At 45.6% G+C, this 26,906-nt stretch overlaps 1 protein-coding gene across 27 annotated transcripts; it reads left to right on the top strand.

The window, feature by feature from the left end:
- On the top strand, nucleotides 1-26,530 carry LOC101935993 (zinc finger protein 664-like). Of its 27 annotated transcripts, none has more exons than XM_065562368.1 (6): nucleotides 1-333; nucleotides 7,927-9,842; nucleotides 10,499-10,621; nucleotides 12,810-12,937; nucleotides 20,002-20,107; nucleotides 22,431-26,530. In XM_065562368.1, the coding sequence occupies exon 6, from the start codon at nucleotides 22,533-22,535 to the stop codon at nucleotides 23,745-23,747; it is 1,215 nt and encodes a 404-aa protein (XP_065418440.1). In that variant the 5' UTR covers nucleotides 1-333; nucleotides 7,927-9,842; nucleotides 10,499-10,621; nucleotides 12,810-12,937; nucleotides 20,002-20,107; nucleotides 22,431-22,532; the 3' UTR covers nucleotides 23,748-26,530. The 27 variants fall into 26 exon arrangements, 16 of the variants coding, with proteins under 16 accessions (XP_065418439.1, XP_065418440.1, XP_065418438.1 ...); XR_010591691.1 differs by having other exon boundaries at nucleotides 8,917-9,842; nucleotides 10,496-12,259; XR_010591690.1 differs by having other exon boundaries at nucleotides 10,499-12,259.
- Nucleotides 26,531-26,906: the final 376 nt, after the last annotated feature.

Below are 26,906 nucleotides of genomic sequence, written 5' to 3'. Positions count from 1 at the left end.
TCACAGGGAAACAGGTCCCTCAGCAGGAATTGAATCGCATTCACTGCCGTGTTAAGTCTGCTGCCTGCAGTCCGTTCTCTCCATTGTGTCCCTTACAAAAGCCCCCAGTTGCTGGGGCTCCAGCGCCCTGGCTGCACAAGGGAGAGGTTGATATCGAGGGAGCGACATACCTGGTGTTTCCCAACAAGACAGTCTCCTAGTTCAGAGATCCCCAACTCTGCCCAGAAACCCTGACCGAGAGGATAGACTTCCCCTCCCAAAAGAGCTGGGGGGACCCCACATCTGACGGGAAAGGCCACTCCCACATTTCAGGGGGCACAGCGTAGAGCAAAGGTAAGTGAAACTTTGCCATAACCTTCCAGGTGGAATGAGGTGTCCTAGATAAACCTGTCTGCAGAGGGGGGAGATTTATGCGGGCCCTCGTGGCTGAATTCTCTGCAGTCTCTGGTTAAACTGCACTATGGTTAGGGCACTAACCTGGAATTGGGGAGACGGATGTTCAGTTCTGTGCTCTGCTTCAGACTGGGTAAGATGTTGGGAAAAATCACTTAGGCCCAGAGCCACAAAGGTATTTAGGCTCCTATTTTCCACTGATTTCAATGGATGCCGAAATACCTTTGTGGACCTGGGCTGGATGGTACAGTTTTTCAAAGGTGCCTAAGTCCTATTTTTAAAAATGCTGTAGGGCCCCACTCTGCTCTTGGAAAGAGGTTCCTAAAGTCTGTAAGGAGACTACTCCCACTTCTTGCGATTCTCAGCTGCAAACCCTTTTCTGGCCTTCTGTGATTATGACATTTTAGCAAGGAAGAGGAAGCATTAAGCCTAGCATTTAGCCCAGTGGTCAGAGTGCTCACCTGGGATATAGAGGAGCCTCATTCAAGTCCCTTCCCCACCTAATGTATCCTTATTGGAAGCATTACAATTAAAGAAATAAATGTAGCGTTTATGCCTTTTCCTCATTTCTAGAGGAAAAAATATGGTTTCTGTACATTTAGTGCAATTCTAAATCAAGTCTAGCAAACAGGTGTTCAAAGTCTTAACCTGCATTCTTAGAGAGGATGAATTTTAATGCAATCAGTCCATTTCTAAATAGTCATTAAATAATTTACAAAATCTTAGAGCAGGTTTACACTTAAAGCACTGCATTGGCACAGCTGCACCGATGCAGCACTTTAATGTAAAGATGCTCTACGCTGATGGGAGAGAGCTCTTCTGTCCACATAGTTAATCCACTTTTGGGAGAGGCAGTAGCTATGTCTATGGGAGACACTCTCTACTCTCTGTCTACTCTAGGGGCTAGGTTTGTATAACGATGTCACTCAGGGTGTGTGGATTTGTCACACCCCTGAATGACGTAGTTATATGATGCAAGTCTGTATTATAGATCAGACCTTAGTAGCAGCAGAATAAAGAAGTATTAATACATAAATAAAGCATGCATTCTTAGAGAAAAAATATTTTCTCACTAATAATACTCAAAATATAAAAATCTCAGATTATGGTGGGTTTCCTACCCTTTTAATCTGCAGCAATTTCCCCCTTGTTTTGGAGAGAAAGTGTTGCTCTGAGTTATTATCCCCACTAATCAACTTTCCCCCTCATAACTTAATTCCCCCTCCCTCTATGTACATTAAAATTGACTGATTTGCCCCATATGTAGTAAATATCATAGCTGGGAGCTTCCCCCCATTCAGTCTCTGGTGCTCAGTAGTCTGGGCTCAGGGGGCCTAAATATCACTGAAGCTTCAGGAGAAGGACCATGGTCCACAGCTCCGTTCCTCCGGCACATAAGAACAATCAGACTGGTTCAGACCAAAGGTCCATCTAGCCCAGTATCCTGTCTTCCAACAGTGGCCAATGCCAGGTGCCCCAGAGGGAATGAACAGAACAGGCAATCATCAAGTGATCCATCCCGTCGCCCATTCCCAGCTTCTGGCAAACAGAGGCTAGGGACACCATTCCTGCCCATCTTAACTAATAGCCGTTGATGGACCTATCCTCCGTGAATTTATCTAGTTCTTTTTTGAACCCTGTTATAGTCTTGGCCTTCACAACATCCTCTGGCAAGGAGTTCCACAGGTTGACTGTGCGTTGTGTGAAAAAATACTTCCTTTTGTTTGTTTTTAAACCTGCTGCCTATTAATTTCATTTGGCGATCCCTACTTTTTATGTTATGAGAAGGAGTAAATAACACTTCCTTATTTACTTTCTCCACCCCAGTCATGATTTTATAGACCTCTATCATATCCCCTCTTAGTCATCTCTTTTCCAAGCTGAAAAATCCCAGTCTTATTAAGCTCTCCTCATATAGAAGCTGTTCCATACCCCTAATCATTTTTGTTTCCCATTTCTGAACGTTTTAAAATTCCAATATATCATTTTTGAGATGGGGTGACCATATCTGCATGCAGTATTCAAGATGTGGGCGTACCATGGATTTATATAGAGGCAATATGATATTTTCTGTCTTATTATCTACCCCTTTCTTAATGATTCCCAACATTCTGTTCACTTTTTTGACTCCTACTGTACATTGAGTGGATGTTTTCAGAGAATGACCCACAATGACTCCAAGATCTTTCTTCAGTGGTAACAGCTAATTTAGACCCCACCATTGTATATGTATAGTTGGAATCATGTTTTCCAATGTGCATTACTTTGCATTTATCAACAATGATATAACAGTGGAGCCATGGACAGGTCGGGTAGAGCGCATCAGGTGTGGAGATGGCACTTTCTCAAGAGCCACTCCCAGGCTGTGGGATAAATCTGAGTGGGTGGGTGTTACAGCCTGGTGCACGAGGTTGCAACATCACTCAGATGTGTTGTGTGTGCTAAAAGTTGTGGTTTCAGCAACAAAGTCGCAGCCTGCGATTTTCTTACTATCTTAACTATTATTTATTTAATATCCCTTCGGATTCTGAATAGTGATCTAAATTCCCCTTTAGTCACCTCTTTTCTCCCTAGTTATTGAATAATGGTACAAAATCCCCTCACTTTTTTCTCTAGTTATTGACTATTAATATCAAATCTTCTTAGATTTTGCCATTTTCCATCTGATTGTCAAAGTTTGATTAAAAAAAAAAATCTCATAACTTGCCCCCTTTCCCACTAATTGTCAAACGTTTACATAATATCCTCTCAGATTCCCCCACCTCCACCCCATACATACACCTTTTGAACTACAGGAATTTGTCTGTATTTTGGAAAGAAACTGTTACTGACGAAGACATACTGATATGTGTGTTTTTAGGATTTTACTGCTTTAAAACGGGCTCAGGTTTAAAATCATGGAACATGCTTTGTGAGAAATATTCCACAAATTCACTGGATCTCGCTTGTTCTCTTTCCCCTGAGCAGGATTTCCAAGCCTGACGTGGTTTCCTGGTTGGAATGGGGTGAAAACCCATGGGTCGAAAAGGGACATTGGTGGCTCTGGTCAGCACTGCTGACCACTGTTAAGTCTGGTTGGCGGGCTGGCAGGCTCCTTGCCCGGCTCCACATGGTTCCCGGGAAATGGCAGGCATGTCCAGCTCCTAGGTGGAGGGGTGGCCGGGGGGCTCTGCATGCTGCCTCCAGCCCTTGCCTGCGCATGCAGCTCCCATTGGTCAGGTCAGGGTTACCTAGCACGACTCACGAGCACTCAGCTGGAGGCAGCTGTTGAGGGGTCGTGGCGCACGCCTTTCCCGCTGCTGCCCTCTTCTCCTTCTTGTGCTCCTGTGGCTGGGTTCAAGCTGCTGTGCGTGCCCCTGCGGAGACCTCGCGCTCTGTCTCCCCATCGCTGGCACCCAGATGTTCAAGGTATCCCTGTATCTGTGTGCTACAAGAGGCTCTGGGAATGGGGCTGCTGGAGGGGAGGAGGACGAGACTGCCCCTCCCAGGGCCCTGTGGCCTGCAGGGACTCCTGTGCTGCCTCCCCCATAGGGCCCCGCATTCTGTTGGTGCTGTGTGCTTCAGCCTTCTTTCAGTTCTCCAGTGGGGCCCTTCTGGCCTCAGACCCCTGGCTCCTGCTGATCCCAGGCCTGGTACAGTTGTCTGCCTCTGGCTGGGGCCTATAGTGATTCTACAGGCTGCCCCTTGCCACCCCCACTGTGTTTGTTAACCCCACTCACTCACCCTCTGTGGCAGGCCGGGGAGCAAGCTAGACTTCTGTTAGTCTTAAAGGTGCCACAAGACCTTCTGTTGTTTTTTACAGATTCAGACTAACATGGCTACCCCTCTGATACTTGACAAGCTATTAATGAAGATCCTGTAGTTGCTGGAATGAAAAGCAAGTTGACTAGTTCCCAGATATTCTCTCCTTAACTATTAAGGGCTCTATTTGCTCTAGCCACCACAGTATCCGATATTCTTAACTGAGATTTCCCTTTAGTGCCCAGACCATATAATTAAAAAAACTTATCCAAACTTTAAATCCAATCAAGGATTTGGAAATCTCCCACCGTTGCTGAAATTGCCACATGTATTTACAAGTGATATTACAAAGTAAAAATCACAGCCAGATTATAGAAGTCCACTAATTTAGCATTCATGTGTTTAGATACTACTGTGGTGGGTGACACAGACAAAGAAATGTAGCTACAGAGTGGAGAAGTCCAGCTCAAAGAACAGAATTATTCAGGCTGAATCATTCAGGATTTGGGTTTCTACTTCTAAATTTGAGACAGCAAATGTAAGCAAAATTAATGTTCAAAACGCTGTTTTTAGTACTGAAAGAGACTTTAATGTACAATCATGCACGATTAAGATTCTATATGCATCCGAAGAAGTGGGCTGTAGTCCACGAAAGCTTATGCTCTAATAAATTTGTTAGTCTCTAAGGTGCCACAAGTACTCCTGTTCTTCTTTTTAAGAAAATATACATGATCTTTAATAGCAACCTGGCTGAAGTACATATTGTGACAGCACTAGATTTTATATGAACTTGCAATATGTCAAGAATTTCTAATTTCTTTGTCTTCTGCTTTTCTGATTTGAAAAACCATTTCAATCTACTTCAGAAGTTGTTGTTGCATCCATACTAGAGACTCAGTCTTTCACACACAAAGAAAGCAACTGTACTATTTGTATAGATTCTTCATATTATGAAAAATATTGTCTTATAAGCTCACAAACTTTTTTTTTTTTGGTAAGTCATTAGTAATTGATATTTATGAGCTGCTTCTCCTCTCATTTCCACTGGTATAAATCCTGAGTTGCTCCATCAAAACCAATGGAGCAGATCCTCAACTGATGTAAATCAGTGGAACTCTGGTTTTTGGTGTTTTTGTTTTGTTTTTTTGTTTTGAGATATGCTAATGTACAGTAGCTGAGGATCTGGCCAAGTGGCATTATAACAATGTAATGCTATTGAGAGAGGAGAATCAAGCCCTTGAATACAGTCAGCATTGACACTTAAAAACTCTTCCCCCCTTTTTTAAGCTATCAAGTACTATGAGGTTGCATATAATTGCAAGGCCTGCTTAGCACAAGTATACTTGGAGAATATTGTAGGAGATATATAAAAGGATCAAGCCTTCATTAAGATTAGGTGCCTAAAGATGAAGTTAGACATTTTGAAAATCCCACCAGGTCAAGGGTATGAATCCAGCTGAGGTTGCAGGCCAGTAAATAGTCCCGTTCAGTTCCATAAGAATATTCAGGTGAACAAGGGTTTGCAGCATCAGGCCCTAGGTTCAGTCCCACGTTCTTGTTAAACTGGCACTCCCAGCAAAGAGAGAGAAGTGTGAATCAAGAAGAACAAGATATCTCATGGCTGGGAGGCTCCACTGCACAGTTGAGGCACATTGGTTAGGGCAACATGCACTGCCGTTGCTCCCCCTGTCTGTTTGTTAGATCCACCTTTTGTCTAATATGTAGACTGTAAGATCTTTGGGGTAGGGACTGTATGTTATAGATGTGTACATTGCTTAGCACAATTGTCTGGTGTAAGTGCTACTGTAATACAAATAAATAACATTTACAACATTACTTCAATGTGTTGAGCACTTAAGGTGGAACCATATAGCACTTTGTATAAAAGGTATAACCTAGAACAGGGGTAGGCAACCTATGGCACGCGTGCCAAAGGCGGCACGCGAGCTGATTTTCAGTGGCACTCACACTGCCCGGGTCCTGGCCACCGGTCCTGGGGGCTCTGCATTTTAATTTAATTTTTAATGCAGCTTCTTAAACATTTTAAAAACCTTATTTACTTTACATACAACAATAGTTTAGTTATATATTCTAGACTTATAGAAAGAGACCTTCTAAAAACGTTAAAATGTATGACTGGCACACGAAACCTTAAATTAGAGTGAATAAATGAAGACTCAGCACACCACTTCTGAAAGGTTGCCGACCCCTGACCTAGAAGATATATCATTGGATTTAATCTAATTCTCTGTCCTCTATACAGCTAGGTTTTTTGCACTGGAATGGGTATACAGTGAGATTTGTGACTGATCCGCACGTAATAAAAGTGTAATTACACCAATATTTCAGATCAGAGAATAGTATCCTTTTATTTTTTCAAATATAAATTACTTTGTGGTAAAAAGCAATGAGTAGCAGCTTTGTATCAACTGAGTTTTGAAACTGATGACCTACATCAGTGGTTAATCTTGCTTCTTGATTAGTCTGAACCCTAAAGCGCCTAAGCTGTATTTTGCACTAAGGTAGATGATTAATAGTAATGATAATTAGCTAGCAGAATGCAGTTTGATGCTGCTGAAATCTATCCAGGGCCATTTATAACCAAATTTACAGGTACTATTGTTTTCCTTTATCTGTACGTTTATAAGACCTTTAAAACATGGCTTTTTGTACAAAATTGGGACTTTTTTTTAGTTACTTTGATATCACGTGCATTTTCTCCAGTTAGATTGTGTCCTCTTTTGTACAACATTTAGCAATAACCACTATTCTGGTAGAGAGTCCAAATCCTATAAATTAAGGGCTGCCCTCACGCCAGATTGTGCAAGTAAACCACCGTTTTTGGTATGTCTCAAGGCCACTTGGCCACTTGGCACCCATAAAAATAGCACCCCATTACAACTGCCCATCACCAATATGATGATATTTTGAGATGATGTGACAATGTAAACATCAGGACATGATGAGGACCAATGAAAATCCTCATCTTACAACTGTATGGCAGTTTGATATTTTTTAAACTATGCCCTGCTCTCTTTTGTGTGGGGTTTTTATTGTCTTAATATATTCGGAATTTTGTTTTAATCTTTATCTTAATACAGTTGACTTAATATATCAACATGTTACTTCCTTGTTTTGTTAATCTTGAGAGTAGCTGGTATCAAATGTAAATGACATTGTTATCTTATAGCTTTCACATCATTTTGCCATGGCTTAATAAAACTGTACTAACCATGAAAATTGTAAGCATGCGGTTTTATGTTTGATGTGCCAGTTGCAGCAGTTTGTGCAGTTCCCAGGGTGATGCTAATTGAACTGATTCCAATATAGAGATGTCCTTGCAGAATTGGATGTTACACAAGCTGGTCAAAACACCTATGTTAACTTTAGCTCCACTGAAAACAGAAAACTATAATATAATATAATTACACCTCTACCCCGATATAACGCGGCCCGATATAACATGAATTCTGATATAACGCCGTAAAGCAGCGCTCCGGGGGGGCGGGGCTGCGCACTCCGGCAGAACAAAGCAAGTTCGATATAACACGGTTTCACCTACAATGCGGTAAGATTTTTCTGGCTCCCAAGGACCGCGTTATATCTGGGTAGAGGTGTAATATGTCCAATTTTAAGGGGACCTGTGCAGTCAGACATATTGACCGGACACCAAAAGTCCGGTTATCATAATTTTCTAGTGTTTTCTAGCATCCTGTAACAAATAAAACCTGAAATTAGCATAATATATCTGTCAAAAATATATTTGATCGAATCTTTGAATAACTTTTTCAGTGCACAACCACAGGCAGTGGGGAGCAACTGGCCTTTAAAGAGTTAAGACCCTAGCCAGCAGGCATCAACAGTCAGCTATGTAGTTAGTGTTGTCACGTCCACAGTGTTGACACTGTTGTATCTATTGGCTAAACTGTGCTGCAGTCACACTAGTGCGAGGTGAAATGGCAGAACCCAAAAAGAAAAAGATTCAAAGGTTGTCCAGTATGATCGATAAATTCTTCGTAAATGCTGATGGCTCCGAAGAACAACACGTATGCATGGCTGAATTGCTTTTAACATATCATGGAGTTAAATATCACCACAACTACCATTCTCAAGATTGTGGAAATAAGCTGTACCCCTCCATTTTCACCGATTCCAAGATCGCGTCCAAAATTCACTGCGGAAGGAGAAAAGCGGAGGCTTTGATTGAGAATGTATTAGCACCCCATTCATTGAAACTGACTGTGCAAGACATTGGATCAACGTCGTTCTCAATAGTGACAGAAGCTTCTAATAAAGGGACAACAAAATTATTCCCAGTTGCGGTTCACTACTTTAATAAAGATAAGGGAAGCTGCACATGTATCATAGACTTTTTTGAGGATGCAGATAAGACATCAGAGGCAATTGCAAACAACATACGAAGTTGTCTTCAAGATGCTGGTCTGATACATGATAAAATTGTGGCATATGGAGCAGACAACGCATCAGTCAATTCTGGAAAACACAAGTCTGTTTTGGTGCACCTAAAACAAATGTTGGATTTACCAAACCTTGTGCCATGGCACTGCAGTGCTCACATAGTACACAATACAGCGAAACATGACTTGAAAATGCTCTCTTATGATGTAGAGAACTTGGTCATCAAGGTTTTCAGTGAATCCTCTCCTGTGCAAAGAATATTAGTGAACTTAAAGAGTTCCTTCACTTCATGGAGACAGAATATTCAGAAATCTTATGCCATGTACCTACACATTTTTTAACCCTTTTCACTGCCGTCGACAGGTTACTGAAGAATTGGCCTGCACTCAAGTCTTACTTTATGAGCAAAGAAGAGGAAACAGTGAGCTGTGCAATATGGGCCTTTCTTTCTGAGCAGGAGGACACAGTATCCAATGATGAAACTATTACGCTTCCCGAGCTGTACATATGTTTTGTGCACAACATTATGAGCCAATTTAACAACACGATAAAGGTTCTTGAAAGTGATTACATTCAGGTAACTGACCTGTATGCTATATTCAACAAGCTGAGAAGAGAGATTCAGATTCGACAAGAGCAAGGCTTCTATGGATACAAGGTGACACAGTTCTTGAAGAAACTGCCGCCTAACAAGCAAAATAAATTTGTTGGAGATGCCCAACAGGTTTACACACGCATGCTACGGTACCTGGAAAAGTGGTTTGATTTCAGCGAAAACTCTTTCTATATGTTGTGTGCGCCGCTCAGTCTGAATGGACCTCTTGAACTAGACAAATTGTGTGCTTTGACTACAAACTTGGACATTCAAGTGGACGGCGATGAACTATTTACAGAAATGTGTACATTGAATGATGTGCTACCAACCCTAAAGCGTTTGACAAATGATACTGAATTGACATTGTGTCAGGAGCAACAAGAGCACCATCATCAAATCAATGTCTCTGAGGTATGGGTAGAGTTCTTTAAGCACTCGGAGGCCCCGAGCTTACTTAAAATTGTGCAGCATGTGCTTGCTATACCACCCGGCAATGCATTTGTGGAACACATTTTCAGTGTTATGAAGAACTTGTGGACTGATGAAAGGAATCAGCTCAAAGTGGACCTGGTGAAAGCTGAGCTATTCGTGCACTTCAACTATAAAATGACATGTGCCAAGTTTGCTGGATTTTTGAAGACAGAAGCAGCTAAAGAGCTTGTGGTGGCAGCAAGAAAAGAACAGAAGTATAAATGTAAGTAGTTTTAATTGCCACTCACTAAAACTGTTTTTGTTTAATTTTGTTTGTATCTTCTTTACACTTCAGAAGAAGTTTAAAAAGATTTTAATTTTACAGTAGTGTTTAAAATCTCTCCCTGGTGAGGTGAAGGGAATTTGAATCACACAATCCATCTCCCACATTCAAACTGTTGTAGCTCCTGGCCTTCTCCAGGTGCCTGCTTGGGCCTTGCAGTGAAAATGAGCAAGTGTGGGGGAGAGCGAGCAACAGACGGAGAGGGGATGGAGTGAGCAGGGGTGGAGCCTCAGTGAAAGTGTGGGGCCTCAGGGCAGGGGGTGGGGCAAGGGTATTGGGTTTTCCGCAATTAGAAAGTTGGCAACCCTACTTCTAAAGTCCCCCAGGGTCTGCTTCATCTTAGCCAGGTCACAGTTGTTCCTAGAACTCTAGACACTTGGCTGTAGCTCCCTTTCCCCTGACCTCCCTACTCTGATTGTTCAGATGGGATATGGTGTCCAGATTTGTCCCCTTCTCTCTCTCCCTTGGGAAAGGGTTTGGGGAGGATTCTGTTCCTGATTTTTCAGTTTCTCCAATGCTATTTGGGTTTGTTTCTCTCCTTTCCCCCTCCAGTGCAGGGAATGACTCATGTTTGGATTCTCTCTCTGTCCCAGCAGGTGAGGGGATGATGAGTGAGAATGTGGAAGAGAATCCTCAGCAGGAAGATCCTGAAACTCATGTTACATTATTGGGAAGATCTGAAGGGACTGTGTCCTGGAGTCCAGAGCATGGAAAAGCTGGTGGATGTCAGCACAGGCCAGAGAGACAGCAGGGAAACCAGTCAGGGAAGAAAGTGGGTAAATCCATTCAATGTGAAGGTGGTTTGAAGAATCTTAGTAAAAACATGATGCACCAGAGATTCTCCAATGGGGAGGGAAAATACACATGCACCGAGTGTGGGAAAAGCTTCAGTCAGAGTTTACACATTATACATTGCAGAACCCACACAGGACAAAGACCTCATAAATGTCTTCAGTGTGGGAAAAGCTTTATTGACAACCCAACCCTGAAAATACATCAGAGAATCCACATGGGAGAAAAACCCTACAAGTGCCCTGACTGTGGGAAAAGCTTCAGTGAGAGACCACATCTTATTGGCCACCAGAGAATCCACACCGAAGCAAAAACTTTCATATGTTCTCAGTGTGGGGAAACCCTCTGTAACTGGTCAACCTTTCTTAGACATGAGAGAATCCACACTGGAGAGAGATCTAAACCTTATCGCTGCCTTGAGTGCAGGGAGAACTTCCGTGATTGGTCAGGTCTTAGTAGGCATCAGAGAATTCACACAGGAGAGAACCCTATAACTGCCTGGACTGTGGAGAAAGCTTCAGTCGGCACTCAAACCTTACCAGGCACCAAAAAGCTCACACTGGGGAGAGACCCTATAAGTGCCTCAAGTGTGGGAAAAGCTTCAGTCGGAGATCAACCCGCAGTAGACATCTGAGAACCCATTGGGGAGAAAGTGAATAAATGCCCTGACCAGGGCTGGCTGAAGTGAATTATACTGAAGCAGTTGCACCACTACAGCTAAAGTTGAGACTAGCTTCCTTTTTAACTGCCAGTTTTTCTGTGTGCTCTAAAATCCACACGTGGACTTGGACTGTCTTGAAAATTGCTGTGCCTCATCTGGGCCGGGGGCAGAGCTAGTGATGTGAGGTTGTGTTCATTTGGTCTAGGGATTCCTCAGATACAGCTCCCCCAATAAGGAGCTGCTTTTACTATTCAGATAGCTCTGAAACTCTGTGCCAACTTAACCCCCATGAAAAGCAGGAAATATAACATGAAAGTAGATGCTACCCCCACAACATAACCTTAACTCTGCCCTCTTTGAGTGAAGTCCCAGCGTACCAGTAACACACATTTAGCTCTCTAACTTTACAGATGCTACAGAACACTTCAGGAACAGAGCACTGATGAGCAGTGTAGGACAAAGTCTGCCACCTTCTCTTGATAAGGGAAGACTCTGGGGTAGGTCAGGCATAGTGAGCAGCTGCCACTTACACTCAAAAACTGAGTGTACTCCCCACAAACCACCCCAGAATTTCAAAATGTCCCCATGCCTTCACCCCTACCCTGAGGATTCCTTGAGACAGGGCTTTCACTGACCCTGCAGTAAGCCCTGGAGACCTCATGACATATGCCAGCAGATAGCTGACAATCTCCAGGGCTACACTCCCTTGTGCATTTCTACTGACACAGCCTACAGAATTCTGCATTGCAATGAAGCATAATTGATCCTTTTAAAGTACACCTGCACCTCTTCTCCTATCACAGTGACAGCTTTGCCAACCCGCTGCAGCTAATCTCTTCACCATTCAATACAGCTACCCCTCACATAGTGAAGGTAGACGAGTGCATGCACAACACAAGCAATGGTACATTTTCTTAGTCCTTCATGTCTACTTATTATGGCAACACAGTTACTGAACCATTCTCAGTGGCTATTGCCCGCTCGAAGGGGGAAGAGTTAAGATTGCATTGTGGGAATGGCATTTACCTTAATTTCTTAGTTTTTAGAGGTGTAAGTTTAGCCACTCTCCACATTGTGGAAGGGCACAAGGCAGAGCTGGTAGCCCCTGTAGCTGCCAACGACTTGGAGAGAGATGGGCATTCAGCTCAGGGAGTTCAGTCAGAGCCCTAAAATGCTCTCTCACGGTTGCAACATTTGGTTAAGACCCTATCAGAGTGCAGTGAACTCAAGGGGAAATTAACGAATTGCCGGTGGTTCTGCCTAAGGAAGAAATTTCAAGAGCAATTAGAGAGCAGTTCTAAAGTAATTCTCTGCATTTGGGGTTGGCAACATGGTGTCCCGGTGGGTCTGCATGTGTGTGTGTGTGTGAAAAACAGGATCTGGATTATATAAATCGATGGGGAGATAATTTTGACATTTAAATAAAACGCAGTTATTGTCCCATTTCTTTTCAGTCCTCCACTATAGAAAATGATCACCAGCGACAGTTAATTTCCTTTCATTGGAATCAGCCCGATGAACCTTCTAAGGATGCGTATAAATGATGTGCACACGGCTGGTGATGCCTTTCTCCAAATAGAGGGTAGGGCTCAGTGAGGCTCTTGTGTGATAACACGCTGGTCACAAGGAATTCAGCGAATGGAATGATACACATGTTTTGGGTGACATTTTCCCCCCTCTACTCTGGTGAAGAAAACCTGCAGACACAGACACATCTGGAATCTGCTTCTTCAGTCCCACACCCATCTGTGAGAGGAGCCAGGATTTCTCATTCCAGCCATGCAGCCCTTGGGATTCACAGCCAGATTCCTCACCTCTTACCTTGCTCCTCTCTGCCCGTCTCCCCACATCCTGCCAGAGCTTCCCCTGCTGTCTCAGACCCCTCCCATCCAATTCCTTCCAGCCCCCCTAGGGATAAAATGATTCGCTGCAATCCCCACCTTGGTCTCCTATTGCCGTGGCTGCTGCTACCACTTCTCCTCTGAATTCCCCCCTTTGCCTTGCTGTCCCCCAGGTCTGACCCCAAAATACCGCAGCTGAGACCCTCCTCTTTGCAAATCCCCTGCTTCTGTCTTCTAAGATTAAGTTCCAGGGTCTGGTCCCGCTGTGACAGGTTGCCCCCGTTAGAAGGCCTCCTGATGTGCTGAGATACCACTGAGCCTGCCTGTTCTGCCAGCCTGGGCACCCTTTTTACCTGACTTGCTGAACCAGGCTATTGAGCCTCCTCCAGTACACACACAAGCAGGGCCACACCCAACTGCAGAATGACACACACACTGAGATCAGCTCTGGGAAGGCTCAGCTTAAGGGACTTGCCCCAGCACTCAGGTGTCCACCTCCCTTGGAGTGCAGACCCAAAGGTATATTATGAAATCCGCCTCCTCCCTCAATGTGGAAGAAGGTATGCACAGCCTCTTATTCCCCCCCCCTTGTGAATTGAATAGGGTTATATTATAAACAAGAAATAAGTTTATTAACTACAAAAAGTGAGTTTTAAGTGAATAAGAGATAACAGACAGAACAAAGCCAATTACTGAGCAAATAAAACAAAATACACAAGCTAAGCTAAGCTCAATATACTTGAGAAACAGTTTACAAAATGTAATTTCTTACCTTAAATGTGGTTTAGAGTTCCAGTTATATTTGTTTTCAGACTGGACCCCTGTCTCAGTCTGGACTCCCCCCTTGCCTTCCCTTCAAGTGTCTTTAGCAGTCTTTCTTCTTGGGCAGACAGGCCACGGAGAGGAGTCCTGTTTGCTTTTCTCCCCACCCTTAAATATGATTTACATAAGATGGGAATCCTTTGTTTCCAAAACTTGACTTCCCTTCACCTTTAAGTGGAAAGTTACAAGAAGTACAAGATAATGTTTAGTATCAGGTCACAAGACCACCTGACCTAGTAGTGGCACAGTTACAGCCCAGGACGCCTCCCAGGAGGGAGAGAGATTAGTATCTTCATGGTCTTGTTGTTCCTTCCTAATGGCCAATCAAATCTGATGGCCTGTCATCTGGTGGGGGTCTTCCCAATACACACACCTGCACATCTACCAATGTGATATATGCCATCATGTGCCAGCAATGCCCCTCTGCCATGTACATTGGCCAAACCGGACAGTCTCTACGCAAAAGAATTAATGGACACAAATCTGACATCAGGAATCAAAATACTCAAAAACCAGTGGGAGAACACTTTAACCTGTCTGGTCATTCAGTGACAGACCTGCGGGTGGCTATATTACAACAGAAAAACTTCAAAAACAGACTCCAACGAGAAACTGCTGAGCTAGAATTGATATGCAAACTAGACACAATCAACTCCGGTTTGAATAAAGACTGGGAATGGCTGAGCCATTACAAACATTGAATCTATCTCCCCTTGTAAGTATTCTCACACTTGTTATCTAACTGTCTGTACTGAGCTAGCTTGATTATCACTTCAAAAGTTTGTTTTCTCTTAATTAATTGGCCTCTCAGAGGTGGTAAGACAACTCCCACCTGTTTATGCTCTCTGTCTGTGTGTGTATATATATCTCCTCAATATATGTTCCATTCTATATGCATCCGAAGAAGTGGGCTGTAGTCCACGAAAGCTTATGCTCTAATAAATTTGTTAGTCTCTAAGGTGTCACAAGTCCTCCTGTTCTTCTTTTTGCGGATACAGACTAACACGGCTGCTACTCTGAAACCAGTTATAATTGTTACATAGTCCATATTCCTAACTTTAGATACAGAAATGATACATGCATTCAAATTGGATAATCACATTCAGTAAATCATAACCTTTCCAATGATACCAACCCATCTTGTATAAAGTATATCTCAGTTATGTCATATCCATATTATAAGCATATTTCCATAAAGAATATGGAGTGTAATGTCACACCTGCTCACCTCTACTAGCATCTGGGTTCAGGCTAGAGCCCTGAGGACACTAGAACAGGAATTAAAGTAGAGTCGGAAGAGGTTGGTCCCTCCAGGGCTACATGTTGCATCTGGCGAGCAATAGAACCAGCAAGGAACTAGACTGTTTTACAACTTGCTAACCAGAAGGGACCCTAGGCCAGAGCATCAGGGCCCAGGTGCTTTCCCATGGCTAGGAGAGGGCACTCTGTCCTCTGGGATGCAGGACCCTGGTGCAGGCACCCAGCCCATTGTCCCCCCCCCATGGGGTCATGGCCTGTAAACCTAATTTCTAAGTGTTACACTCAGCCAATCAGGAAACGGAAACTACAGCTTGTGACACGGGTCAGTCAGAAACAGCTCAGATTGTTTTCAAGACTTATTTGGCAAATCACTGAATAACGAATAAATCCAAGAGAATTGTGCTTGGTCTCTGGGTAATGCACAGGGAAAGGAGCTGAATTCCTGCCACTCCTTATTCCCTGCACGTTCTGTGCTTTGCGATTCTTAGGGCCCTTTTCTCACCCTCTCTCTGGGGTTCTGGCTTTTCCTGTCTTTTATTCCCCCTTTTGCTCTGCTTGGGAATCTCTAGTAGTCCAGCGGTTCCCACCACATGCAGAGGGCACTGTACAGACCAACTAGGAGACTGAGCTGGGAGCTTGCAGACCCCTTTGTGCTGCTGGCAGGATTATTGTGATTATTCATTAGTATCCGTCAGGGTCGGGCACATCACAGACAGACCCATGGACATGGCTCCTGCCCAGGGAGCTCAAGCTTAAATGTTTAAATGTTCCTGGGCACAGAGGGAGGGGCTGAGCGTTCCCTGGAGAAGAAGGTTTGAAGAGGGGCGGGAGGCTGGGAGAGCAGGGTCCAGGCAGAGGTGAAAAGGTGTGTGTTTGTGTGGCCAGGGTAGAGCGCATATGAGGGGCAAGGGGTAAAAAGCTTCCTGGGCTCCTTTCCTTGAGCAGGTCTCATTCACCCAGCCTGGCCCCACTGTTCACACAGCCCTGGGGCTGGGCTCTCACTTCCCTTCCCCTGGCCCAGCTACCAAATCGACTTCTCCAGCTCTCCCCTCCCCTCCCTCCATCGTGCTGGGACCAGCTCCCCTCACATGGCTGAGTCTGCAGTGCAGAGCGGTACCTACAGTAGGGCCCCAGCGCTCTCACTCCTGCTTCCACGCTGCCCCCTGTGGCCATTTCACTCCCCTCCATGGGCAGAAACTCTGCCAGGGTAGGAAATGCCAGGATGTTCCCCTCACTCACTGGCCCCATCACATTCACTGGGCTTCTGGACTTGCCTTTTCTGTGGGAGTCTGATAATGCAGTTAATGGCCCTGAGGGGACCTGGGAATCCCGCAATCTCCATCCCACTGCTGCCCCCTGCCCCCAGGTAATGCCGAGTAGGACCCTGTCAGGGGTAGATAAAGGTCTGTCAGGTGATGCCCTTTATACTATCCCCATGGGAACAGGCCTGGGGGCTAGTCAGCACTGGGAGGGAACAGTCTCTGCCGCGCGTGTCTCTGTCACACTCATGTGATTGAGAGAGAACTCAGGGAAAGTGCAGGGGTTGAAGTTGTTAATACACCTGTGCAGGAGGGAGGGATGAGGGGGAGGGGAACAGGGAAAGAGTGGTTCAGGTGTAGAAAATGCAGGAAAGGGCTTCAGTGGGACCATGAATGGGCCCCATTGGAGTTTTCCTCTTGTGTTTGTGTGGAGGATTTTTCAGCAGGGGAAGGGGTGAAAACTCAGATGGAGATGGAAGGGAAAGTGGTGGGGGTGGGGAGACAGCCTGCAATGTGGTAGATTTAACCATCTCTGTGCAGATAGGGATAACAAAGGCAGAGGAGGAGAGTAGGTGACAAAGTGGAGAGAGGATCCCTGGTTTGGAGGGAAACAATTGCTCTGATTCATTTGCCTTTCCCTCTCTGAAATTATATAAGCCTTCCCCCCCCCCCCCAAACCCCAACAACACCTTCGCTCTTTTTCTCTCTAATGATCTAATATCGATATCAAATCCATTCAAAATTTCTCCATTCCCCATCTAATTACTGAATTAGATATAAAATCTCCTTTGATTTTGCCCCTTCCCTGTAGATTTTGGTTATTAATATAAAATTGCCTCAGATTTTGCCAATTTCCACCTAATTCTGAAATACTGCGATCAAATTTCACAGATTTGGGGGATTATTCACCCTTTGGAATGGCAGCAACTTCTCCTGGTTTTAGAGGGAAACCTTTTCCCTGAGCCCTTACCCCAGATACAGAATTAAACCAGTCAATGATCTACTTTCCCTCACATTAAGGAATCAAATTGTTCCTCTTTGCATCGATTAAACTGACATATTTTTCTGAATAAAGTGACCTGCTTTGTGGTTCATAATAAAGTTTGGGGCCTCCCTCATTAGGAATAATAGTGTTTGTATGGCTGCTAATGGGGCAGTTGGCCATTTTATTTCCCCAGACGAGCCAGGATGAGGAAGAATGAGGGGTTCCCCTCCCTCCAGGGCTGCTCCATGCTTCCTGGGTCCCTAGTGCAGCAATTCCCAAAGTACTGGAAGGACTAGCTGGGGGTCTGGGAAGTTGTATCAATTAACTACAGGTTGAGGAGTCTTTTTGCAGAATCCCCAGGGTGGGTGTGATTGTTTTCATATTCCTGAAAGGGAAGTGAGGAACTGAGTTTTTAAATATCTACAGAATGCTACCCTATGCAGCACTCAGAGTAGCCCAGGAGGAGAAGGGAAGAATAAGGTCTCTGAAGGAGACTGCCCAGACCCCAGGTTATCCCATCCCAGCTGCTTCCCACCCTTGGCCACAGCCCAACCCAGCTCCCCACAACCTGCCATTCACCTGCCCCACCCATTCTGCTGCCCCCTCCCCAACAGCTATGGACCCTTCCAGCTCCATTCCCCTTCTGTGCTGTGTTAAAGCCGCATCAGCCAGGGCTCCCTGCTGCGCGTGTTGATGGCAGGACTGTGGGAAATCAACATGCTCTAGTTATTTATTAAATATTGATATAAATTTTTCCCAGAATTTGCTCATTTTTCTCTGATTGTTCAAAAATATTTTCCATTTCCTTTGCTTTAATTAGTAAATATTTATAGAAAAAGCTCCTTAGATTTTATTCCTACTTCCAACCTCCTCCTTTAAATGTCAGGAAATCCTTGGTTTGGAGGGAAAACACCTGGACTGATTCCTTCTCCCACACGGGAGAGCAGGAAGGGGGGGAGGGTTAAAACTTCTCAGTGACCCACTTTCCTCTTGCATGAGAATCCATAAGTTTCTCTGATCATGTCAATACAACCTGATTTGCTTGCTGAAGTGGGTTGATTAGCATTACCAATTTTGACCTGAACATCTACTCAAAGTTCAGGCCACTGTTTTTTTTTTCCCAGTCGGGAGGAGAAACTGAAGATGGAGTCTGGTACCTTTGATGAAATTTTGTTTATTTACAAATGTACAAAGTGCTGTTTCCCGGAACACAGAAGGAATCAAACAACAGGGGACAACATCCTTGCTCAGAGGAAGCGTTTCAGGCTGCACCCCAAAAGCTCTCTGCCCAGGCTTTTTCCAGGGTTGAGTTGTGGCTGCTTTATCAGGCTATGTCTGTCTGTCTCTCTCTTTCTGTGCTCTGTCTGCTGCTTCTGTTATACACACACATCTATACCTCTGGTCAAACGATACCCACTGTAGCCCTCTGTCCACATAGTGCTAACTTCTGGACTGGCTTGCCATATCCCTTTGGCTTAGGTGAGGCTGCCCAGCCATTTCTCACAGCTATCTTAAATGAAGGGTACAGGCCAGACAGTTTAACAGGTTTAACCCAGCCCATGTATCTATGTTTAGTAAAACTACAGTAGAATTTTTCCTTTCGGGGCAATTCCCAGGAAGATAGCATAGTGCCCTTCGGGAATATTTGGGAAGTAAGTTCCACACACAAGTGGTGACAAGAAAAAGCACTTAAGGCTTGTCTACACTGGAAGGTTATACTGGTGTAACTCCCTGTGTGGATGCTGTTATTCTTCTATAAGAGTGGCTTTTTACAATTTTTTGTGGTTTAGCTTCTATAGTTTGGTAAATGGTTTCAGGTAAACTGAAAAAAAGCCATTCTTGGACTGAAATAACAGTGTCCACATGGGAAATTTACTGGTAAAACTGCACCTGTGTAACTGGTAAAATTTTCCAGTGTAGACAAGCCCTAAGATGGTGGCAACTGAATCTAATTTCTTTTGGCAGCTCAGTGAATCATTTCAGATAGAGACAGGCTGCTGTATCTGGGCATTGGGCCACACTGCACCTTTAACACCATAGGCCTGGGAAAAGGGTGCTGAGCTGGACTATTCAGTGACGAGCACAAGCCCCTCTGCTACCCACACCCTATTTTGATAAGCACTGCAGATGGCTTATCCCACTTATGGTAACTTTTTTTTATCCCCTCTGCCCCTGTCCGGCAGTGCATTCCCCCCTTTCTGAACCCCGATTCTGTCTATCTGCCCCTCACCTTCCCCTCCCTTCACCAGTTGGACCCACCTCTGGATACATTTTGAGCCCTGCAAAAACAAAATCTGCCCATCCCTCCCCACCAATTTGCCCCCTCTCTTCCCTCCTGTAAAACTTGTGTATAGCAGATTCTGATTGCAAGTAAGGGCTGAGTGAGGGCAGAGGCTTCAGCAGATGTTACTGAGCATGTTCAGATCCCCCCAGCCTGCTCAGTAACAACAAAGCAGCCAATTTCCCTTTTCGCCCCCAGAGGATGACTCCGTGAGGAGCAAAATGCGGATGAGTATCCTGGCAGGGCAAGAAGGGTAATTTCAGAAGGGGCTTATGCTGGAGTTTGGAGAGACAAAGTGGGCAAGGTAATAGCTTTTATTGGACCAACTTCTTTTGGTGTGAGAGACAAGCTTTGGAGCCACACAGAGCTCTGCTCCGGGTCTCTGCTGGGGAGAGAGACAAACTTTAGTCCATTTCACACCCCCAATTCCCTCCCCCACCCCTTTCTCTGCAGACGGACATTCTAAGCTCAAGTTACAGCCGGTCCCAGGGAGGGCTGCAGGCTGTCTGGGTTGATATTCAGGGACACAGGAAGGGGTTGCTCAGAGCGGTTCTTGTATCCGGTGCTGGCAGGGGGTGAGGCAGGAAATAGGGAGAATTAAGGGCTCTTTGGCACTTCCGCATTGCAATACATAATAATTATTGTCACAGAGGCTTAGAGGTTGTGCCGCTCCTGCATTTGGGTGGTCAGTGTGAGAAGACGCTGCTGCTGTCTCCATTGTGAGCTGGAAGCCTGGATTGAGCAGCTGCTGCTGCTCCCCCAGTGGGGTCGGTGTGGGGTGGGGGAGACCTTCCCTAAATCCCTCTCTCTGCCCAGCCAGGAGAGACTTTGTCTAGTGGCAGGAACCAGCCCTGGAGCAGCCCTGGGCTCTATCCACACCGGCTCCTGAGCCAGAGACTCTAGGGTTACCATTTGTCCGGATTCTGCCGGACATGTCCGGCTTTTTTGAGTTAAAAATAGTGTCCGGGGGGAATTTGTAAATGTCCAGATTTCCCCCCCATGCAGAGCGTGCACAGCTGACAGGGCAGCCGGCCGGATCCTGCCACTCGCACGGGGCTCCGGCAGCCAGAGCCCTTCCTCCACTTCCCCCTCCTCTCCCCTGCAACTTGAGACCACTCCCCTCCTCTCTCTCCCTCCCTGCATTCGCAGATCGCCGGCCGGCCATTCGCCTTGGGCCTCCGGCAGTCTGGAGCTCCGACCCTGCTCCCCTCCCCCTGCTGCCGAGCGCGCTGCTCTGCAACACGGTAAGGGGTCCAAGGGGTCAGAGAAGCGGCAGGGAGGTTCTGGAGGGGGTAGTCAAGAGACAGGGAGCAGGGGGAGGATTGGATGGGTCAGGAGTTCTGGAAGTGTTTAAAGCAGAAATGGAGTCTTTCTAAAAGATTTACTGTAGCTCCCCAAGAATGTATGGGCTTGATGCAGGAATTACTGGGGAACAAAGACCCTATGATCTCCTCCAGTTCTGCCTTATCTCACCCAGGACTGTCCCCAGCAGGCGTTGTATACATAAGGAGATGTTGCTCATGAATTCCCCGCCACTCTGACTGACACCTGGGAGTAGCTCCCTCCCTTTGACTGTTCGGATGGGCTGTGGGGGCAGGACTGGTCCCCAGGGCTGTCCCTAGCCATTTGGGTGCCCTACACAGCCTCCCAGGCCTCCCCCACAGGGTCTGGGAGGCAGGAGCTGTGGGGGGCCACTATTTTTTCCGCCCCCGACCTGCCCCCATTCCACCTCTTCCCTGAGCAACCCCGCACTCACCGGCAGCGGCGGGGAGTGGAGCAACCCGCCCCCAGCCTGCTCTACTCCGCCAGCTCCCAGCTGCAGCGCTCCGCTTCCCCCCGCCGGTGTAGGGTGGCCAGATATCCTGATTTTATAGGGAGAGTCCCGATTTTGTTTTTTTTTTCTTATATAGGCTCCTATTACTCCCCACCCTCTGTCCTCATTTTTCACATTTGCTGTCTGGTCACCCTACGCCGGAGAGAGCCGGGGATGGTCCTTTCCCCAACCCGAGTGACATGGCTGGGGCCAGGGCAAGGGAAGCAGAATGGGCTGGGGCCCATTGCTCCGCTTCCCGCCGCTGGTGAGTGCAGAGAGTGATCCTTTCCCCATACTCACCGGCGGCAGGAAGTGGAGCGCCGCGGCTGGGAACTGGTGGAGTAGAAAGGGCTGCGGGCTGGGTTGCTTGACTTCCCACTGCTGGCAGTGAGTGCAGGGTCACTCAGGGAAGAGGTGGAATGGGGGCAGGCTGGGGGCGGAGAAGGGGGGGAAGGTAAGAGGCAGGGAGGAGGGAATTGTCCGGGGCCCCACATCCCCCTAGGGACAGCCCTGCCCCTTGCAGTGGGGGCTGGCCGAGGGATAGGGCTGGTCGCCGGGGCTGGTGCTCCTGCGTATGCAGCATGCAGCTGCCTAGGGCACCATGAAATTTGGGACAATTTGGTGCCCCAAATGCAATGGTGCCCTATGAAGCTGCGTGTGCTGCGTATGCCTAAAGACGGCCCTGCTGGTCCCCTACTTCTCTGCTAGGGAAAGGTTTGGGGAACGATACAACTGATTTTTCAATCTTCCCAACAAGTATTTTAATTTGTTCCTCCCTTTCCTCTTCCGCTTTCTGACATTCCCTTTCCTCCAGTGCAGGGACTGACTCATGTCTGGATTGTCACTCTGTCACATCAGGTGATGGGATGGTGACTGAGAACAAGGAGGTGAATCCTCAGCAGGGAGGTCTGAGCAAATGGAAGCACAGAGAACACTATCGGGAAGATCTGAAGGGGAAGTTTCCTGGAGTCCTGAGCAGGGAGAAGCCTGTGAAAATCAGCACAGGCCAGAGGGGCAGCAGGAAAACTCCACTGGGGAGAGATTGGATAAACCCACTCACCAAGAGGGAGATTTGAAAGACCTTCCTGAAGACATGATCCAGCCAGGAATCTGCACTAAAGGGAAACTGTATGAATGTGCTGAGTGCGGGAGAAACTTTGATCGGAGATCACATCTCATTGTGCATCATAAAATCCACACAGGAGAGAGATCCAATAGCTGTCCTGAATGCGGGAAAACCTTCAGTAACGTCTCATCCCTGATTATTCATCGGAGAGTCCACACAGGAGAGAGACCCTATAACTGCCCAGAGTGTGGGAAATCCTTCCCTCGGAGCTCCACCCTTGTTGTACATCAGAGAGTGCACACAGAAGAGAAACCCTATAAATGCCCTGACTGCGGAAAAAGCTTCAAGCGGAGCTCAACCCTTATTTCACACCAGAAAATCCACACAGGAGAGAGACCTTATAACTGCCTGGAATGTGGGAAAAGTTTCAGTAAAGGCTCAAACCTAATTATGCATCAGAGAATCCACACGGGAGAGAGACCCTATAACTGCCTTGAGTGCAGGAAAAGTTTCACTCGGCACTCACACCTCATTAGACATCAGAGAATGCACACTGGAAAGATACCCTATAGGTGCCCTGACTGTGGAAAAAACTTTAGTGACAGCTCAGCTGTTATTAGACATCAGAGGATCCATACTGGAGAGAGACCCTATAAATGCCTTGAGTGTGGGAAAAGCTTCACGCAGAGCTCAGACCTTATGAATCATCAGATAATCCACATGGGAGAAAAACCCTATTACTGCCCAGAGTGTGGGAAGGGGTTCAGTCGGAAGACTCATGTTATTTCACACCAGAAAATGCACAGGCCAGAGAGATCCTTTAACTGCCTCGAGTGTGGGAAAAACTTCTGTAGCAGCTCTGACCTCATTAGACATCAGAAAACCCACACTAGAAAGACACCATATAAATGTTCTGTTTGTCGAAAAAGCTTCAAGCAGAGGTCAGAACTTATTTCACATCAGAGAGCTCACACAACAAAGAGAAACTATAAATGTTCTGTCTGTGGGAAAAGCTACAAGGTGAAGGTCTCTCTAATGTCCCACCAGAAACTCCACACAGGCTAGCAAGTGGCAGGAGCTCTCACTATGGGACAGTGGGTCTGTGATCTCCTGAAGCAAAGTGGGAGATAGTTGGCAGGGGTAGAAGAGGACGGAACGCTGGGTAGCGAGGCGCTTGGTGATTTCAGGGTCTGGGGTGAGCAGGAGATGGGATTGGTAGAGAGACATTTCTGTGGGTTACACACATATTTTCCTATTTAAAGGAGAGAAAAAAATGCTCTATTGCAGTTCTTGCCTGAGTTGTCTCTGCAGCTCCAGGGCATCTTGGGGTAGGGACAGGGGAATGTTATTCAGGGAAGCAGCAAGGGGTCCCGTGCGGCTGTCGTTACAAGGCAGGAAGAGCTGCTGATCTGAACTAACAGGATGTCGGCGCACTGCTCAGTGTATTGGACATCTATGCAGTCATGGATGGTAGGGGTGGCTGGAGATTGGGGAATTCATGGTGGAGATTCCACAGAGAGGTGGGAACTCTGAGGGATGCCCTTTTGGGAGTGTGGTCTAGTGGTGAGGGGAGGGTGGGGGAAATGAGAGTTAAGATTCCTGGGTGTGAGCTAGTGCTGGTCACTTCCCCTCTTCTCTCTGTGCCCATTTTTCCCATCCCTACAATTGAGATAATAGTTGTCCAACTCCCTGGAGAGTTGTGATGGGCCACTAATTACTGTGTATGAAGTGGTTTAGGAGAATGCAAGTACAGAAGAGGCCAAGTTTCTCTATTATTGTTATTACCGTGTACTGTATTCACTGAGAATGGGAACAGTTAACTAAGAATAGGAACATTAACCACATTACTATGCAGGCAGGCTGCTACATTTCTGCCTCAGAAAATGAGATCAACTATCAATAGCACCATTAACAATGTTGTTTTGTTTCCCCATCGAGAACAGTGTTTTATTTCAAATGTTGAAACAGTTTTTCACAGAACACTCTTATTCTTCCACACCTTATCCCCTCTCAAATAAAAACTGACTGAATTTTGTTTCAATCCAATCCCCGTTATCTTCTATAAAATGATCCTCCAGGCAATTTAAAGGATAGCACTGGCTGATTGCATTTCCAAACCTGGTAAAACAGCTGCTTCATTGCAATGAAGGAACATAGGCAGGCAGGCTGCTACATTTCTGCCTCAGGGTAGAGCCTGCCCCATGCCTAACAAAAAGTCCTACCCCTCCACTTCCTTATCTACTTTCTCTACACCAGTCATGATTTTATAGACCTCAATCATAGCTCCCTTTAGCTGTTTCTTTTCCAAGCTGAAAAGTTCCAGTCTTATTAATCTCTCCTCATACGGAAGCTGTTCCATACTCCTAATCATTTTTGTTGCCCTTTTCTGAAGCTTTTCCAATTCCAATATATCTTTTTTGAGATGCGGCGACCACATCTGGGCACAGTATTCAAGATGTGGGCATACCATGGATTTATATAGAGGCAACATGATATTTTCTGTCTTATTATCTATCCCTTTCCCAATGATTCCCAACCTTCTGTTTGCTTTTTTGACTGCCGCTGCACATTGAGTGGATGTTTTCAGAGAACTATCCATAATGACTCCAAAGATCTCTTTCTTGAGTAGTAAGAGCTAATTTAGACCCCCATAATTTTATATGTATAGTTGGGATTATGTTTTCCAATGTGCATTATCTTGCATTTATCAACACTGAATTTCATCTGCCATTTTGTTGCCCAGTCACCCAGTTTTGTGAGATCCCTTTGTTACTCTTCGCAGTCTGTTTTGGACTTAATTATCTTGAGTAATTTTTTATCATCTGCAAATTTTGCCACCTCACTGTTTACCCCTTTTTCCAGAGAATTTATGAATATGTTAAACAGTTCTGGTCCCAGTACAGACCCCTGAGAGACACCACTACTTATCTCTCTCCTTTCTGAAAACTGACCATTTATTTCTATCCTGTGTTTCCTATTTTTTTAACCAGTTACTGATCCATGAGAGGATCTTCCCTCTTATCCCATGACAGCTTTCTTTGCTTGAGAGCCTTTCGTGAGGGACCTTGTCAAAGCCTTTTTGAAATTTTTGAAAAATCCATGTTGCTCTATTTCTTATCCTATATCCAGTAGGTACTTACAGACTGATGGTTTAATAATTTGTTCCAGTATTTTTCCAGTTGTTGAAGTTAGTGTAACTGGTTTATAGTCCCCCCAGTTCTCTTTGTTTCCCTTTTTAATGATAGCTACAATGTTTGCTTTACTCCGGTGTTCTGGGACATCACTCACCCACCAGGAGTTCTCAAAGATACTTGCTAATGATTCAGAGACTGGTTCAGCTAGTTCCTTAAGTACCTTAGAGTAAATTTCATCAGGATATCCCCTTTTGAATACTATTATCTACCTATTCTTTAACCTGTTCTTTCCCGATTTTGGCTTGCATTCCTCCCTTGCTGTTAATATTAATTATGTTAACTATCTGATCACATAAATGAGTACTGAAGCAAAATGGGCATTACATTCTTGATGTAATCCATGATTATTAGTATTTGATGTTCTCCTGTCCCTTCCCAGCTCTTTCTGTCATGGGGAGTGTATTACCGGAAGGGAAGGGAAGGACGGTAGCTGGAATCCCTTATCCCTGTTTTCAGGCTGGGACTCATCTGAGATTGTGACACACCAGGATCATTCAGGAAATAATTGCCCTGGGAGGGATTTTCTTGTTTCCGGATGGTGGTGTGGTTCAGGGACTCATGTTTCATGAAATTCAGGCTTGGGGAGAATCTTTTATGTCTCTTTGAAATGTTTACATGAATCTGTTTCTTTTTGTACAAATAAATTCTAACAATTTGTGTGTGTGTGTGTGTGTGTGTGTGTGTGTGTGTGTGTGTGTGTGTGTGTGTGTGTGTGTGTGTGTGTGTGTGTGTGTGTGTGTGTGAAGTTTGTGTCCCAGAGCTCTGCCAGGGGCATGATGATCCTTAGAGTCCGAGGAGGGGACTGAAAGTTCAGAGAGGGTGGCTCAGAGCCCCAGTGCAGCTGGGGTGGGTCTGAGAGAAGCAATGGGCAGAGAGGAGGCCCAGGGGCAGCTGAGAGATCCCAAGGGCTGTGTGGCCTAAGAGACTATGTATAAGTGTGAGAGACAGAATGTGGCTGTGTGAAGGGGGTGAAAACGGAGTGAAAGTAACAAAAGGAGGAAAATAGAACAAAAGGGGAATGATTGGAAAT

Source organism: Chrysemys picta, chromosome 12, assembly GCF_011386835.1.
Source record: "Chrysemys picta bellii isolate R12L10 chromosome 12, ASM1138683v2, whole genome shotgun sequence".
Lineage (NCBI taxonomy): Eukaryota > Metazoa > Chordata > Testudines > Emydidae > Chrysemys > Chrysemys picta.
The sequence above is the reverse complement of the archived record's forward strand: the minus strand, read 5'-3'. Positions and strand labels throughout refer to the sequence as shown.

Coding starts and splice junctions, on each gene's coding strand:
- LOC101935993 (XM_024112967.2), top strand. CDS start 8,843: ATGGAGACAGAATATTCAGAAATCTTATGCCATGTACCTACACATTTT. Junction 9,843..10,495: donor AAAAGAACAGAAGTATAAAT/GTAAGTAGTTTT, acceptor TCTCTGTCCCAG/CAGGTGAGGGGATGATGAGT.